Source organism: Maylandia zebra, linkage group LG16 (assembly GCF_041146795.1).
Source record: "Maylandia zebra isolate NMK-2024a linkage group LG16, Mzebra_GT3a, whole genome shotgun sequence".
Lineage (NCBI taxonomy): Eukaryota > Metazoa > Chordata > Actinopteri > Cichliformes > Cichlidae > Maylandia > Maylandia zebra.
This window is the reverse complement of record NC_135182.1, coordinates 20,980,629-20,997,958: the sequence shown is the minus strand read 5'-3', so window position 1 is coordinate 20,997,958 and position 17,330 is coordinate 20,980,629. Positions and strand designations below refer to the sequence as shown.

Here is a 17,330-nt window from a genome sequence, read left to right as displayed (position 1 = left end):
GTCAGACTTTAGGCCACAAATAGATGGTCGTACCATATAGATAATGACGAGCACTAATGACTTCACAAACCTTAAAGTGCTGCTGAAACTGTTGTCACTGTTTTGTGGTTTTCCGAGGCTTAACACTATCATTGGGTCCAAATGACATCTCCTACTTGTTGAACGACTAGAATCTTGATTGTTTGCGAGCACCAGCTTCCAGCACTGTAAATCATTGCGCGTGAGTCGCTGTTCAGCTGTTTTAGGCCCTGCAGTTTCAATTATGTGCATTCCACAATCGACAGTATCAATCTTCATTATCTGGAAAAGCAGTGTTGCTGGAGAGTGCTGCATTAATTGGCAATCTGTCTTCAGTCTATTACCATTGTGTTAGTGAGTGGCTGGTTTGAATGTCAAAAGACGAATAGCCGAAACCCTCCTCTTTGGGGTGTTGTCATCCATAATGGAAGTATGGATTTGTATCTTCCCCCTACACAGTCACGAGCAGTGGAGCGAGGGCATTCACGGGCTTCCATTTTTAAATCTACAACAAGAACAGCATCTACGCTATTGTAATTAAATTGAATTTATTTTTTATTTTTTTAAAAGATGCAGAAATATCACAGCCTTAAGGAAGGAAATCGGTAGACTTGAAATTCCTCCACTATAAATCTATGACAAAGGACAGCAGACGAGATAAGGTGGCTGTTTTATATTCCGCCACCTTCAGCTTGATAAATGCTCGCAGCTTTTGCTCTGTATAACATACGAGCCAAACCGGTTGAATTTTTATCAGAACACACATTCAGTAATGTCTCTACTGCTTATCAGATGTTATATTAAAGAATTATTCTGTGTTAGCCATTATATTCTATAGTGCAGCACATTGTATGCACAACAGAAGGACTGTGGAGAATTTGCTAGAATTATATAGAGGGATTTTGTTTTTTTTATATTGAGAAATATGCTGGTTTAATAGTAGCCATTTCTAATTTAAAACAGTTTTTTAAATGTCCAACACGGTGGTCTGGTAGCAAACCAGAGAGCATGGTCTGTCTCTGTGTTAGATTGGACACATGCTCAGGATGTACTATGCCTCTCGTCCCATCATAGCTGGGATAGCCTCCAATCCCAGCATAACCCTGAATTGGATAAGCAGAACAGATGGATGGAGGGGTTTTGGTTTGTTTTGTTTTTTCTTTTAACGTATTTGAGCTCTTCACTTTCTTAGAAATGATCACACAAGTTTCCAATACAGTCATTAAACAGTCTTTAACCTGACAGCCTCTCTGTGATGTCCAGATTTGCCTCTGTGACTATAGTTCTTGTGTAAATCTAATTGAGCATTTCCAGTCATCAGAGTGAGTTTGATTCAAGCTACCAACTCTTCCTTGGTTCACATGAGAAAGGACAACTTCCCAGCCTGATTTACTCACTGTGTGGAAAACAGTTTAGGCCAGCTCCTGGAGACTCTTAAAGATCCAACACCTGTTTTTAGCTTTTCCTTGAATTCATCAAACGTTTTCAGATGTTTTGTACTGAATGGTACAATAGATATTAACATCTAATAGGTTCTTATAGGTTTAAGTTTGTGGAGACAAGACACCGGCGAACACAGAGAGAGACATAATAATATCAAAACAGCAGGAAAATTTGTGTTAATGTTCACCAGTAGATGAAAGCTTATATCTGTTGATCCTCCAAGAAGTTTATGTGTCCGATTAAACGGAGAGTTTTGGCCTTTTTAATGTTTGTCTGCATTTTTATTTTCTTCCACAGAGCGCTGCAAATTCTGATAAGTCTTTTGAAGCACTGCTCAGTCATGTTATCAGTGAGCTCTCGAAGGACAAGAGTGTCTACAAGGTGAACTCTGAAGAAGCAACAATGGTGAGGCACTAAAATGACTGCTTAGAGCATGACTGCCTTCAGGATTACACTCTTTCTCCTCTCTGCCTCTTTCGTTTTCCCTTTAACAATAAATTGCCCATTACCGTGGGAGACTGTGTTTAATATCTCTACTGATCTCTCTAGGGGAGATATACATCACTGTATTATCAGCGAGCTGTAGGCTGATTATTGATCAGGTGTTACTGCTGTTTCCCTCTCCAGCTGAGCTCCAGTGTGTGGTCCCCGCAGTCTATCGAGTTCAGCCTGCAGCAGTTCTGCCTGCCCTTCCTGCGCCTCTCCTGCCTTTTGCAGCATCACCTGTATGGAGACAACCTAACCGGCTGCTTGGTATGATTCATCATAAATGTCATCCTAAATGTTAAAACTGCCTTTTCAGACTAACTGACTGCAAAGCGGTTTGGCTTCTTACAGGAGGAAGAGGAGTTTGCATCCTTGGCTGTATGTTTAGGGCTTTTACCCTCCGCCCCTCAGCCTGCCAACACCGTGCAAAGTGCCTCGTGTCTGGAGTGGCCAGTCAACACCTTTGACTTGGTGACGCAGTGGGGCGCTGAGGTCAAAGGGCTCTCTCAGATACATGCTGCCGAGTCACTGGTATGTTTATGAACTTCTCATTTTTAACAGCGTGCAGTCGAGCAAAGCAAGTAAAGGTTTCTTAAAATGACAATCAAAAAATACTCACATATTCTATAAGAAATACTTGGATTTTAATTTAACTTAATGTGCCAGATCTGATTCCTGTATTTAAAGTTTAGTTTTAGCCTTTGTTGTACCTCTCACATGTGTCTAGCTGACCACGTGTCTTGTGGCCTCCTCCTTTGGGTCAAGGTGTAATAAGGAGATAAAATCAGTTCATTGCTGGGTGTCTGTCTTCTCCTCCTCAGACCTTGCTGGTCCACGATCCTCAGTGGGCAGCGCCCCGTCTCCTGCAGCTGCCTGACAACTACAATATCATCTTCCAGTACTATCACAGAAAGGCCTGCTCTGCCTGCAAAAAGGTGCCAAAAGACCCCGCGCTCTGCCTTGTTTGCGGCGCTTTCGTCTGTCTCAAAGGCGTGTGCTGCAAGCAGCAGGGCATCTGTGAATGCGTTTTGGTGAGTTTTCCCACTATAGTTCCATTTTTATCATCTTCAAAGCATTCTCTGTGAGGCTCAGCATGCAGAATTGACATAGCTGCTTGTTGAAGTCGTCAGCTTTTAGCAAACCTTTTTTTCCCCCCCACACTTGTCACTTTGTAGCACTCCCAACATTGTGGCGCTGCGACAGGCATCTTTCTACTGATAAATGCTTCAGTCATCATCATCATCCGTGGACATCGTTTCTGTCTGTGGGGCTCTGTTTACCTTGATGCACACGGAGAGGAAGATCGGGATTTACGGTAAGACGCGTAACACCCAGTCACACTTTTTTGTTAATAGATAGCATAGAGTCTTTAGAGCAACTCTTTAAGTACACTTATAACACTTGGTGTGATTCTAGTATGAATTTAAATGTAGTTCCCCCCCCTTTTTTTTCCTCACTCCTGTTTCCCCCCCTCTGGGATGTTTCCAGTCGTGGCAAGCCTCTCTACTTATGTGAGGAGCGGTATCGAGTGTTGGAGCAACAGTGGGTTTCACACACCTTTGATCACATCAACAAGCGTTGGGGGCCTCATTATAATGGACTCTAAGATCTTCCAAAGTCCACTGAAAAACCACATCCCATGATGGAGAAGATTTTTTTTTAGTTTTGTTTTTTTTAGGGATTTTTTTTCCTTCTGGCTTATGTGTCTGCCTTGATCAAAATATTTGGAAACTCTTGCTGTGATAAACACAAACATCCAGCGAGGGCTATTTCTGCTACAGCCTTGGTTTATGTGAAGTTTGGTGTACAGTCATGCCTAAAGATTTAACACGTGTGTGTGTTCAAGTGATTTATTGTGTGGTTTTTCTACAGGGAAAAACAGAATTTGGTGAGATTAAAGTAAAAAAGTAAAAAAAGAAAAAAAGGGGGGGGGGGGGGGGATATAAAAAAAAGCACAAATTTGCCCACAAACCGAATTGGTTTGGGTCAGGCTTTTAAAGTCGCTCCAGTTTATTTGGTTTAAAAAAACAAAACAAAAATCAATTGCCGATTGTCCCTGCAAAGTTTGATTACTTTACCACCATTTCTGATGTAAACGCATATCCCTATTATTTATCAAAATGTGCTCTGCTGTGCTGGCATGAGTTTCAAGCTCCTGGTAAGTATAGCGATGTTACTGCAGTGTGCACTCATTGTCTGCTGACATGTGATAGGAGGCAGGACAAGTCCACCCATCAACACACTAGAGTTTATTTTGCTAACAAGCAAAGACTCTTTCTTTTATGGGTCTAGTTGCAATCCATCCTCAGGAATTTTTTTTGTTCTTTTTTGTTTTTGCTGAAATACGTTTTAGATATTTAAATAAATGCTGCTGCTCATTGTTCAAGTAATTAATTTTAACTTTGAAGAATTTGTTTTTGTTTTTTTCCTAAGGTTGTGTTTTGGGTTTACCGTAGATGGCTGGGAATGTTGACTCAAACTCAGTTTAATGGTTGAGGAGGTGTGCGGTCACCAAGTTACACCCACTACACTTTTCATAGCGTTGGCCTTTTCACACTGTTTAACTCAAAACTCCACCTTTAAGACACTCAGCTGTCTTAAGCCTCATCATCACCACCCCCATATAAACATATAAGTCTAAACATTGAGGGAAGGCAAAGAGATCTCACTGCACATCTGGTGTCCTGAGCGTCATGCAAGAGCAAAAATGCTACATGAGTTCTGTCAGTGTTCTCTCGAGGTATGAAACTCTGTGGGAGTTGTGTTGCTTCTGTGAGGAGACTGCAGTACTTGTCACTCGTCTGTCTGTGCCATCAGAAAAAGGCTTTCCCTTTACGCTTCTGATTGCCAGGTCATAAACTGCAGTACAGAACATTTATTATTATTATTATTATTATTATTATTATTATTATTATTATTATTATTATTATTAACAACTATCTGTTATACATCATGCATCATGTAGTTGTGGTTTATAGTTGCATTCCAACATTGCAAGACTATCAGACTTGAGTATCTGTTGTACACTGTGCATGACATCCTTTAAGCCACCATTGTTTAAGTGTCTTAGCGATTATCATCTTTTTTTTTTTTTTCCTGGAAGAGAAGTTTCATCCAGCCGTGCCTGCAAGATTAAGGGGGCCTATTATGCTTATTTCCAGCTCCATGATTTTAAATGAGACTTCATTAGAGAAACTTTGCTTCTTCACAGTTCACAAGAACATAAAAAGCCCCTTATTTATTATCATTTCTTCTTCTTCTTCTTTAAAATGTCTCTTCAAACCTCTGTCAACCTAAAAGCTCACTTTCTTCTGATTGGCTGCCCTTTGCCTGGCGTCCCAAAAACCAAAACCTAGTGCTTGCAAGCTCCGCCTCCTCATCTCACGTTCAAAACTGCAGTTCGGCACAGGAGTTGGGGAAAACTGTTGTGAACTGAGCAGCTTAAAGGAATTAGTTGTTGTCAGCATCCAGCACATCAATGACCCAGTTTATTTGTAAATGACAGAAAAAGAGAAAAGGCATAATAGGACCCCCTTTTTTTAATGCTTACTTTCAGTGATGAGCACACAGCTGATATCCCTGATGTTTGGTTTTGAAATGCTGGGTCACATTGTGCTGCATCGCAGAATCTCTAAGGAACAAGTCGACACTTGAAAGACTTCCTCTTGAATTCATGCATGCTGCTTTTTGTGTTTTTTCCTGTCTCTCTTATTTTTGTTGTACCCACTTCGTTAATGACCGCAACCAAATAGCCAACGATGGGTGTAAATTGTAACTGAAAGCTTTTGTGTGTTTTCCTGTATGAATGGGGAGAGAATACAGTACATTACTGTAGGTGCTGACTCAAACTTTCTGAGTTTGACCAGAAAGTGTGACTTGGGACATTTAATGCAAAATGTAACATATGTGAATAAAATATAAACACAGTGATTTTGTGTCTTTTTTTCATTTTTTATGATCATTTTGAACATGACAGTAATTTCTCTGTACTGGATCTCAATCCAATATATCTCCTTTGGGATGTGGTGGGACAGGAGATTAATATTTTTCTTTCATTTATCTAATCTTGGCTTACTTCAGTCTCTTTTCACTATTGTGACTTGTAGAGGTAATGCAAAAGTTATGACACGTACACCTCTGAGCCTGAACAGCAAATTCTGGAGATACTCATTCAGACTTTACTGTATTATTCCTGCTGTGAGAGGATGCTGCCATCCTTCTCTGGGGGTAGACTGGTCTGCAACAATGTTTAGCTAACATTCCCACAGGAAGATTACATTGAAAAGAAATGATATTATTTACTGTGCTGAGTGAAGAAGTGGTGACTAGTCATTGTTCAACTCATAATGAAAACTGCAGGTCTCTGGGCCATTGGTGCTCAAATCCGAGGAGGTAGAGACAGACAGATCTGGTCAGGTTTTCAACAAAGACGAGAATAGAGGTGCTGCAAAAAAAAGTTGAATATATTTTAAAATCCAGTACTCAACCATTATCATTATAAAAAAGAAAAACTACAACACAATTGCAAACAAGTAGCCGTCTGTGCTGGTTTCTCCTTGCACTGCTCCATCTAGTCTCTGGCCCAGTGCTCTGAAAAAGGTTTCACTGCCATGTGACTGAGCAGGATAATTGGTGTGAGGCCCTCTGGGTAAAGACCAATGGTCACACAAAGGCTTTGGTTGCTACCAATTAGGCCAAAAAGAAGTAAGAAAAAAAAAAAAAAGAAGTAATCTGCACAGGCTGGGAGTTTTTATGAAGGACACAGCTGAGACCGTGTCACCAGTGTCAGGCTGGGAGATGCTGCTGTTACAGGCCGTCCTCCGGGGGGCATCACTCGACATCTCCTTCTTTTCCCCCCCACGCAGGTAAGTAAAACGCTGCTCTCCACAGCATGAATAGACTATTCAAGGTTACATCAGGTGATACTGGTCAGCCAGTTAACCGTTTCCGGTCTGCAGGACAACATGCTCAGGTGTCCATACTGTTAATAATTAAAGTCTTTGCTGAATAAACAGGGAAATTACTTCGCATATGTTGCTATGGACGGTAAGATGGGTCTAAAGAGTTGATTCAGACAGTGTGCTTTAGGCCTTTATTAAACTCACACGGAGATGGAGATTCAGCTGTGCAGTGATGCTCTGTCTTAAACAGGTTCCTGTTTTGCAGATGACAGAGATGGAAATACTGAGGCGACAATGTCGAGGTAGGTACGAGACTCCTCATCTGTAGCGCTAAAAAAAAAAAAAAAAAAAAAAAATGTACTGCCCTAAATCTTAAACCTAAATATCTTTAATCACTGTGTCAGTTTGGTTTTTACTTTACTCTGTGAAATACTGTAAACCAGCAATCATTCAGGGAAGAAACCGGAAGTTACATGAAAAAAAGTTAAATAGGCTACATTATGATAGTTATGCAAAAATCCCAATATATACAACACTTTTTGTGTTTTACACTTACTTTTAGCTTAAAATGCTCCCTTTTCTTTTCTTTTCTCTTTGTCTCTGTTCATTACCACAGTGGGTTTAAAGCAGAACAATAAAGATGTGAAATGTACACTTCCATCTTTAGTACAGAAGCTTCATCACACTCTGAATTTCCTTCTTTTATAGGCTTTGCCAGACCTATACCACCTTCAGTTTTGTCTTTACTTGGTGAAAGACATGGTCAGGTGACTGACTCTGATGTTTAAGAGTATTCTCTTTATTGGCATTAAGAAGCATTGGGCTTCAGCAGGAAGTATAACTCCATGCATTTAAGAAGATGTCCTGCTTCTGGTCAATAAACAGCAGTGACCCAGTTCCGTTGGCAGTCAAACAGGCCCATGTTGTCACACCACCTCTGTGTTTTCAAGGGGTCTGTTTTGCCTCAGAACTGCTGTTGATTTGGTTAGATGCTGTGAAGTGGTTTTCCAAGTAAAAGATTCTGTAATCACCCTCTTTACTGCATTGTTGATTTGGCCACTTCGGAAGCTTCCTGTCTCTCTGATAGGTCAGTTTGGTATTTTTCTGCCTTATGGTAGCCTTCTTTAGCCTTCTTTACTTGGTCTGATGCCTCTTTGTGCCTCTATGTTATGAATTCTCATTCTCAACAGCTGCCGAACTTAAACAACTGGAATCAACTCCAGACTTTATATGCCAATAATGTGGAAACAGACCACACATGGCTCAAAGCTGCATGTAAACTGTGTAAAAAATGAACAGACCTTATAAAAAAAGGTTTTAAACCTGTTTCTTAAACCCCTTGAGTTAAAGTTTAAAGTGTACAATTAAATCACTTGCTGATTACATCAGGTGTTGGTGTCCATACACGACACTGTGTGAAACACTTAAAGACCTGACTTCAGGTAACACATTATTAGAGTAACACTAAAGAAAAAAGCACTGGGTCACCTACACATTACATTAACAGGAGCTGCCTGGCCATGGAAACCCCGGCCATGAAGCTCCCAGCACACAGTTTTGGTGCTGATGTTAATGCCAAATGAGGTACAGAGCTATGGACTTATCAGAGCATCGGCAGCTTTTACATGCTATCCGCCTCACTCGACTCCAGTCTGTAAACTTTACGTGGTTTGCTTGTCATGCCTAAATGTTTTCCACTTTACAGTAATACCGCTTACAATAGATCAATTGATTATCCTGAAGGGAAGAAAATTTCACAAACTGCCTGATGACTGACCAAAACAAATGTAGGAACAAAGAATTGCTTCCCTTGCGTTCAAACAGTAGCACAGCCATACTCACATCCATCACAGTGGCACAGCTGTGGTGTTTGTGATGATATGGCTGAGGTTAATTTATAATTAATTATAAATAATAAATTATAATTCATTTAAGACTGATTACTTAGATGGTGATGGTGCCTTTTTGTTATTACAGTTGATGCTTTGTGTATCCAAAGATGTCAATCAGGGATCATTAATCATGCAGGTGCACCGCTAAGATTAAAGATGTTAATGTTTAAAAGAAATGCATTTGTGTCTGCTTGTGTGAGGCTTTGGCCTTCCAGGGTGAGAACAAGGGCGAAATGCTTCAGGCCTGACTCATAGCTAGTGGAGGTTTACCGTAAAGCCTCTTCATATCCCCTTAAAAGGGATTATTGGTTTTTTCCCCTCTCCATAGACTTACCAAAGGGGTTTACCCAGCGGACTTCCCATAAGGCTCTGCCACAGAGGGTGGAATTGTGCGAGTTTGATGGAAGCAGAAAATTAGATTACTGCCTTTCACTCTGTACTGTTTCTGGTGACAAAGATGTGCTGCAGCCGGTCACGTCATGTGCAGCTGTTACCGCCTCAGACCTACACTTAGCATTATGTAGATGCACAGAAAATGTGCCCGATGAGCAAAGGCAGAGCAGGGTAGTTTTTCCAAATATAATCACCGTGTTACTATGCACATATTCCTGTTTTGTAACTGAAAATACCATGTACCACTGTGTATCAGACACAGCATCCCTTTTTTAGCTGTGCTGACAAGAATGGTAAACAAAGGGTAACCTGAGCACTGCAATCGAAGAGCAGCGGTGTCCTGTTCTTAAGCGCTATTTCACTGTATCTCCTGCCCATTTAAAGAAATTCTCGTTGCCTTCTTGCAGTAAAAAAGAGCTCGAACAAGTCTTTATTGATCAGATTTGGTTCTCATTTATGTATTTACATTGTTTATTTATTAAGTAGGCACCGAGCGGTTTAACACAGTTCCAGTACAGAGCATAAAACTGATGCTGAGCTGAAAAGAGACATTTTATAGCTGATGCTATTTTTAACCTTAGTTGGCTTCCACAAATACATTGTATAATTTAAATGCTTTAATGGTCACTATTATGCCGATAATCACTTAGCAAACATGTCAAGTGGAATGCAAGAAAAAAAAAATCAATAAATTGATCTTGTTCTCTTTCAGCATCTGTTTTTTTTTTTCTTCTCTTAGATGCTATAAAACTTTGCTCAGTCTATTTTGTGATCCCTCGTCATAGATTGTACCTGTCTACAAATTATAGTCAGAAAAGTTTTATTCAAGAAATATAATACCAGTAATTGTGTAGGAGATTAAATGAAGGCATGGTTGTTTGGAGCGGCTGTTTCAGCTCCAAGTACACGCGTGGAGAGAACCTTTTGTGTCTAAAAATGTTTTTAATTTGCACAAAAAACTGAAGAAACATGCTCTCTATGTTTTTAATTAGTTTGTTAAAAAATTACAGTCATATTGTGTTTTTCCCCCCCTTATTTGCTAATGCTGTAGTGATTAATCAAAATGTGACAAATGCCCATATTTGGGAAAACGTTCAAAATGAGGAACGGTATAAAAATGTTAGAAACTTCTACGTAGTTGGTGCAAGTGTCGGCTTGTGTTGGGGCACTTTCCAGCTCCTGGAATATGTAGCATTGTGGTTTTTCAGGTGAAACTGATTATTATTAGTATAAAGTACTGATCCAGGCACATTTTAAATGCTTAAACTTAGACTAAAAAGCTGAAATACTTACATATTTGTAGTCTTATATACTTATAGCCTGGGAGGGTTCTTTTGTCTCTGGAGGCTCTGGATATCTTTGTCTTATTGCTTTAAGGTTTATAAGGCTGTAGAGCATCAGAAGCTGTCTGAACGAGTGAAGCAGCAGCAGCTCGGTGTGTAAAGGACATTATGAGCTGAGTGAAGATAGGCAGAAACCATGTGACTTAGAAACTGTCACGGACTTCCTGGTTACTGGGCTGCAACAGGGGATGCTTCATATCAGCCACCATTATGAGTGGCTACATCTGCCACCTGAATATTTAACAGCACTGTGCATCAGGTTGCAGATTACTAGTGAATTATTAATCCCTATAGATTGGCATGAACTAGCCTGGAGTGTTTTGTGGTGAGGCAGTGGCAAGCACGTTCACAGTAGCAGGTATGTCTCACTTACAGCTTTATCATCTGCACTTTATTAATTTTAAATGAGTTATGAATAGATTTAAGCGAGTGAGCTAACATGTGGTATGTTTTTGATGGATTCTTTTCAAAAGGTAGGTTTTGGGGAGGGTTTGTTGCTCAAATTGGGTGAGATCAAAGTTCTTGTGCTTCTTGTAAAGTTCTAAAAATCTAATATTTACACATTAATCACTAAATTAATTGTACATTTAACAATAATCTGCATACAGGCTAGTTGGAGGAAAACGTTGCAGATATCTCAGAGAAAAGCTACTGTAGAGAAATATGAGCTGTCTGTTATAGAAAAAAATAGAAGGTGTGGTGGCAACAAGTGGCAGGTGATGTTACAGTACTTACAGAACTTGCAGTAGACATCCTTAAAGAAAAAATATATTATTAAATCTCTATTATTAAAACTGAATGACTGTAATTAGTCTTTACTGCTACTTATGTAAATTCCAACAGTGTGTGCTCCACTTATGTGGGCAAACTAACTTTCTATGTGATGAGATAAAAACATTACAGCTCATGGGGGGAAAACTCTCCACTTTGATGGTTTTGCAAAGAGATGTTGATTGATGGGTAAGACAACATATTTGTTTATAAATAGTAATATATAAGTGATCTGGTATATTTGTATTTAAATGTGTGATGTGAAAAAACTCATAATTACAGCAGGCACTTTGGCTTTTTCTGCGATCACATGCAGCTCCTTGAAGGACACTCTGAAGGGTGTCACTCTGTGCTGCATGTCTGTGCGTCTCTGCAGAATCGTGGTATATCCATCTAATATCAGTTAGCATGCCATTGCTCACGGTGCATGCACAACATTTCATAAATCTGTCCTCATGTGTGAGTTGCTGCGCCCCTGAGGGTTAAACATCATTCACTGTTTTTCCCATCAGTATGCGAACTTCCCCAGCCTTTCTCAGGGTCATACAACCTCCGTGATGCATAACACATTTATGACAAAAGGAGCATTCGTGGGATTGCACACAAACATCCCTCTCCATCACGCTTATCTGGATTATGTGTCGTTTTGTAAAAATAAGATTCATGCATCCCGACGTGGCTGTATCACTTGCTGATCCATCATGTTATTTGTTCTCAGCTGTTTTGACACTTAATCCTTTGCATCATTGGCCATATATGTTGTATTTTGCCACAGAAGTATCACATGTTGACTACAAGGATGATTTACATTGGTGTTTTCCATTCCCGTTGGTCATTAGTGCTGAAGACGTGCAAACGCTTTATAGTTTTATACAACAGTTTATTTGGAGGTGTGGCAATGCTTCAGTGTTCACTCAGGACAGCGCTTCTCAAGATAATCTCTGACCAATCCGATTGATCTTTAGAAGATTGCACTTCTTAGTGTGCAGTGACAAGGTCCCTGTGGAGAGGGCTAATTCAGTAGCTGTGGGAAATGCCACTTGTTGCCTGTCCTCCCATGGAGGCCATTCCTGTTGCTACTGGTGTTGTTATATTATGATCGCCAGAGAGTCTTTGGTTGTAATTCTTCTCAGCCCAGATGAGTCAGGAGAAAATAACACTTGCCATGTAAGTAGAGTGTTGTCCTCTCCATCCATATCTGTGGACTTATTTTGCTTTGATTTGTCCAGGTCGATGCAGTCATTGGTTTTAGCTGAACAAAAATGCCTCAGGGAATAAATGTACTCTGTGTGCTTTACCTGCACAGTTTATAGGTTTTAATTACTTGCTGCTCTGTCACGGTAAGGTTCAACTGTTATTCACAACAAGCATCCTTTCTGCAAGACGAAGTAGTGAAGGTTTTAAGGGAATTAACATTTCCATTTGTTTCTGTAAACTTTGCAAATTATTCAAGATTTATTTTTTTAAATCTTGGTATGACTGTTTTTATTGTCCAGGAGATCACTATATGGACTGTACCCCTACAAGTCCAGCATGCTTGGACTGGAGACTCTGGGCGATCCATCAGGTGACTGGGATATAGTGGAAACCATTGGCAAAGGAACTTATGGAAAAGTCTACAGAGTGACCAACAAAAAAGATGGGAGTCAGGCAGCAGTGAAAGTGCTGGACCCGATTAATGTAAGTCTGATTAAAGTGTGTTTACTGCTGGACCCGGCTTCTTGTTGACTGTTTTCAATCTCACAGAACTGGTTAGGGTTTAGATGCAGTATCTGTTCAGGCTATTTTTGCAGAATAGTAATGATGTGTATGTATGATGTCAGAAAGTTTGAGGTGTATGAGTTTATGCTGATGCTGTTTGGCAGCGAAGTAATGGCGATCTTAAGGTGTTTTGTTGTGGGAGTAGATCTAGCTCTGGATGAGCACCCATTAGCTCAGTGGTTCCCAGCTTATTTGGTTTATAGCACCCTGAAATGACACTATTTGATTTAACCAAGACAGCAGGCAGAAAGAACAAATGAATGTTTGCAAATGCAGAAGAAATCTGTTGAACAACTCCTCATCTGACTGCCATGACCTTTGTGATTATGCGATTATGAGAGGAATATGCTTTGTAGATTTGAGCTTTTGCTGTTTGCCCTTCCTGGTGCTACCCCCAAGCGATTTGTGTTTCCTCTTGGTCTTGAACCAGGGATCATTTGCATGTTAGGTGAATGTGTAAACCACTACCTACACATGCAGTTAAGACCATGGAAAATTCAAATACCTGAATTTCACTAAACTTGGTGCACAGACTTCTTGGATATGAAGATAACATATAAACTGCACAGCAGTTATTCGTCAGATAATTGCATTTCAATAAGAGAGAGATCATTTGGAAAAATAAATTATTTATTCAAAGACAGAATTTGAATAAAAGCTATTTGGTGATCAGACTCAGATGAACCATTCCAGCAGAGCGGACACCCATCAGTGATAGAAACTGAAGATGAAGATGACAGGTTAGATGGGGCTCCGAGAGACTGGGGTAAAAAAATAATTATAGTTGAGGTCTAACCGACCACCTGTTTAGATACCCACATGTTGCTCAAAGGAACCACACGTGACTTTAAGTCTTAATACAAGTAAAGCATCTGAGTTATAGAAGAATGTATGCTCACGGAGTTGTCACAAAAGGGAGAATTGGAGACAAATCCTTTTTCTTTTTGAAATGTCACTGTCAGCCTCCTAGATTCACTTGCATGGCAGTGGACCGTGCTGTTAATTGAATCTGAGGGCTTTGACCCACATGTTGGGAACCACTGATTTAGATTAGGGCATGCTAATGTAACGTGTAAATACAGCCAGTTCTGCCAGGTGTTATCTCATAGCTAAACAAAAGCATAACTAAACCTGCCTAAAACTCCTAAGAGGTTTAATTACTCTGCAAATCCATTTTTAAACACTTTATTTAGTTGAACCTGCACCTTTTTTATTGTTTGTTACCTTCTATGGCCTTTTTTGGCTCTTTGTACATCACTCACAAGCCTATCCTGTAGAAGTAAAACTTAGCTTAAAGATGTGATTTAACTGCTGGCTTTATGCACATTAAACCTCCAGGTTTTCCCGATGAATGATATGATATCTGACATTGCATGTATGGCTCACTGTAACCTTTTATTATATAGTGTTGGTGAGGAGGTTTCTACCTTGCAGGACCTCATAATACTGCGACAGAAAACTAAAACCACTGTGTTTTTCTTTGTAACCAACTTGTCTCAGCATTCGAGCCATTCAAACAGAGTAAGTTGCCGGTACTTTTCCCCCTCTCCATCTTGATGCAGTCGTACTTGCACTTGCTCCTGTGATATATATCAATGTCTCCCCTTTTCATTTATTTCCTGTCGTGCTAAATTTAACGTGCTCTTACCAGAAACTGTAGCTCCTGCATCGCCTGTATCCTCTCTGTATAACCGTCCATTTGTTTGCGTGATAAGGATACTGTAGACTCTGAATTGGCAGCATATTGTGGGAGTGTGACTCGGTCTGAGGCGAGCCTGTGATTGTGTCAGTGGAACAATCCCCATCCTGGCAGCGCTATCCACCATGATGCGCCCCTGATGGCCATGAAGATGAAGCTGCCTCCTCTCCCATCCCTCTCCCTGATTAGACTGCTGACACTATCACTCAGACATCCAGGAAGAGAAATTCTGCCTCTCTGACTGTTGATCTTCCCTCCCACTGAGATTTACTTTGATAGAAAAGTGCTTCCAGAAATAGGTCAGCACAGCGGCCCATCCCTTCCTTATTTACTGAGTTTATAACCCCAATTTTAGGTTTCTTATTATAGTAGCCTAGTTCACTAAAAATGAAACGCAGCCTGAAATATTGAAGCACAAATACACCTTTTATAACACATCACAGTGTTGGTTTATCTCTTTCCTTGCTGTACTTAAACACTGCTTGTTTGCTGATGCTGTTTAAAGGATGTGGATGAGGAGATTGAGGCAGAATACAACATACTGAGGTCCCTGCCCAACCATCCTAACGTGGTGAAGTTTTATGGCATGTTTCATAAGTCCGACAAATTAACTGGCGGACAGCTCTGGCTGATACTGGAGGTGAGCACTTTATTATGTATATTTGTATAACACGTGTTACACTTTTCATACTTTATGAAGGGCTTATTGTCAGTTCTCATTAATGCAACTGTGGTTGGGAAAATTATTGCGACCATGTTCTATAAACTGGCAATCTGAAGAAACTGAAGACAGGGACCAGGTCTGCCACAGCACACAGTTAGTTGCTGTCTTCAAAGTGACGTTGGTGTTTCAAGACAGCCATTAAAACAGTCACTCTTTCAGTCTGTTATCAGTATGTGATCTCATTGGCCCTGACAGGCTAAGATTAAATGTAATGTGTTGGCACTTATTTAGAAACTGGCTGACTGCAGTCTTTCTGAGTCAGACTGCGATTGTTAGGAAATAGGTTGCCTCCCGTCGAGCAACTTGTGCAATCGCTTTGTGATCAACAGCTAGTCTCCTTGCAGTCTGTTGCTTATAGCAAACAAATTCAGTGCAATCACCAAATTTTTCATAGTTGCAAGGAGGTTGCTGTCTAGTTTTTACTCTAGTGTGATTGAGCCATAAGAGTTAGATCCTTATGTTTGTAGGTTAAATATGAATCTACACCATAGCCAGTTAGCTTAGCATAACAAAAGAAACAGCTAGCCTGGCTCTGTCTGAAGCTGTCTAAATCTGGCTCTCAGCCCCTTTAAAACTCGGTAAAGATGATATTCTGTCACTATCATTTAAATCCCTGCAAACAACAGTGTAGAAAGAAACAACACATTTTGGTTTTATTACCAGGTTTATACCACTTGGAAGCTTTTGCTAATGCTTTATGTCTGCTTTGGCTCAGTGGGAAATGGGCCATTTGTGTGTCAGGTGTACTCTTCAGTTCGGCCATAATAATGGTGGATAAAGCTGTCATTTACCTCAAAGACCACCCATGTCTCTGACAGTCAACAAAACGGCAGAAAGGAAGAAGCGTGCTAGTCAATAATAGCATTACAAGTTTCAGAAACAAAGAAATTGAGAGAAAAACACGTTATTAGGCCTGAGGGATACACAGTGTGAGGTTGGTGGGAAATGCCAGGGTTATTCCAAGCTTCAAATTAACCATGCGTGTATGCACAGTTAGTGCAATGATTGTGATACCAAACAATCTGTTACCTGGAGTGTCTTTTTCCTGTATTTCGTCACAATTTCATAATCAAATGGCTCAAGTAAATAAAACCCCTATTTAAAAAATGAAGTTTAAAACTCTTAAATCCTTTTTCACATAGACCGGTGACAAATTAAAGGAAAAACATTAATCCACTGTGGCTCACAGTCTGAGAAACCTGGGAATTAGTTATGCCAGCAGAAACATTTTGCTGGGATAGCTTTTGCCTTTAGTCAGAAGGTCAGTGCAAATCAATATAAAGTGTTCTGAGCTATCAGCTTTACAGCTTTTCAGGATCAGGATCACAGTGACTGGTTTGATTAGAAGTCACCAGTTCTTAACCTGTTTGAATGCTCTGAGACGTTTTGGAGTGATGTGTTAGGTTAGCTGATTCACAGACATGAAGAATCTTTGCATATTGAAGCTGCTCTCTGACCAAGTACTGACCAAACACAATAACACCATACTGAGACACTTTATGTTGGTTTACCCTTTAATTTGTCGCTCTTCTGTATATAAGAAAGCATTGATCTGGGTCTCAGTTAGCCAGGAAACACCACCTACACGAATATCAATGCTATTGTGCTGCTCTGCTTTCTCTAACTTGTGTGTGTGGGCTAGCTCTTTCCATGAATCATAATCTGGAGTGGTGAGTGATGGACGAGTCACTGGAGTTTCTCTGTCTCCCTCCCAGCTGTGCAACGGCGGCTCTGTCACAGAACTCATCAAAGGCCTGCTGATGCGTGGCCAGCGTCTGCAGGAGCCTGTTATCGCATACATCTTATGCAGTGCCCTCTTGGTAAGATGGCCCTCTGCAAAGCTGCAAATGCAGGGGGAGGAGGTGGGACACCAACATGCAGAGAGCTGGCTGAGGATTT

General features: G+C 40.4%; 2 protein-coding genes across 8 annotated transcripts in view; both read left to right on the top strand.

Annotated features, from left to right (window-relative positions):
- The window catches only part of ubr3 (ubiquitin protein ligase E3 component n-recognin 3), a 44,733-nt gene extending 38,856 nt beyond the window's left edge, over positions 1-5,877 (top strand). For all 3 annotated transcript variants that reach the window (XM_076875009.1, XM_012920930.3, XM_004557706.3), the window contains 6 exons: positions 1,759-1,866; positions 2,089-2,214; positions 2,299-2,478; positions 2,769-2,978; positions 3,123-3,262; positions 3,436-5,877. In XM_076875009.1, the coding sequence (XP_076731124.1) occupies positions 1,759-1,866; positions 2,089-2,214; positions 2,299-2,478; positions 2,769-2,978; positions 3,123-3,262; positions 3,436-3,553 (882 nt within the window). In that variant the 3' untranslated portion in view covers positions 3,554-5,877. The remainder of the gene's footprint in view (positions 1-1,758; positions 1,867-2,088; positions 2,215-2,298; positions 2,479-2,768; positions 2,979-3,122; positions 3,263-3,435) is intronic.
- An 894-nt stretch (positions 5,878-6,771) lies between these two features.
- The window catches only part of myo3b (myosin IIIB), a 71,133-nt gene continuing 60,574 nt past the window's right edge, over positions 6,772-17,330 (top strand). For 2 of the 5 annotated variants that reach the window (XM_076875005.1, XM_004557707.3), the window contains exons 1-5: positions 12,274-12,414; positions 12,744-12,927; positions 14,509-14,529; positions 15,213-15,347; positions 17,147-17,251. In XM_076875005.1, coding sequence (XP_076731120.1) covers positions 12,386-12,414; positions 12,744-12,927; positions 14,509-14,529; positions 15,213-15,347; positions 17,147-17,251 — 474 coding nt within the window. In that variant the 5' untranslated portion in view covers positions 12,274-12,385. Of the gene's footprint in view, positions 6,813-7,113; positions 7,151-12,273; positions 12,415-12,743; positions 12,928-14,508; positions 14,530-15,212; positions 15,348-17,146; positions 17,252-17,330 lie in introns of those variants that run through there. The other 3 variants (XM_076875006.1, XM_004557708.3, XM_076875004.1) reach the window with 2 other exon arrangements.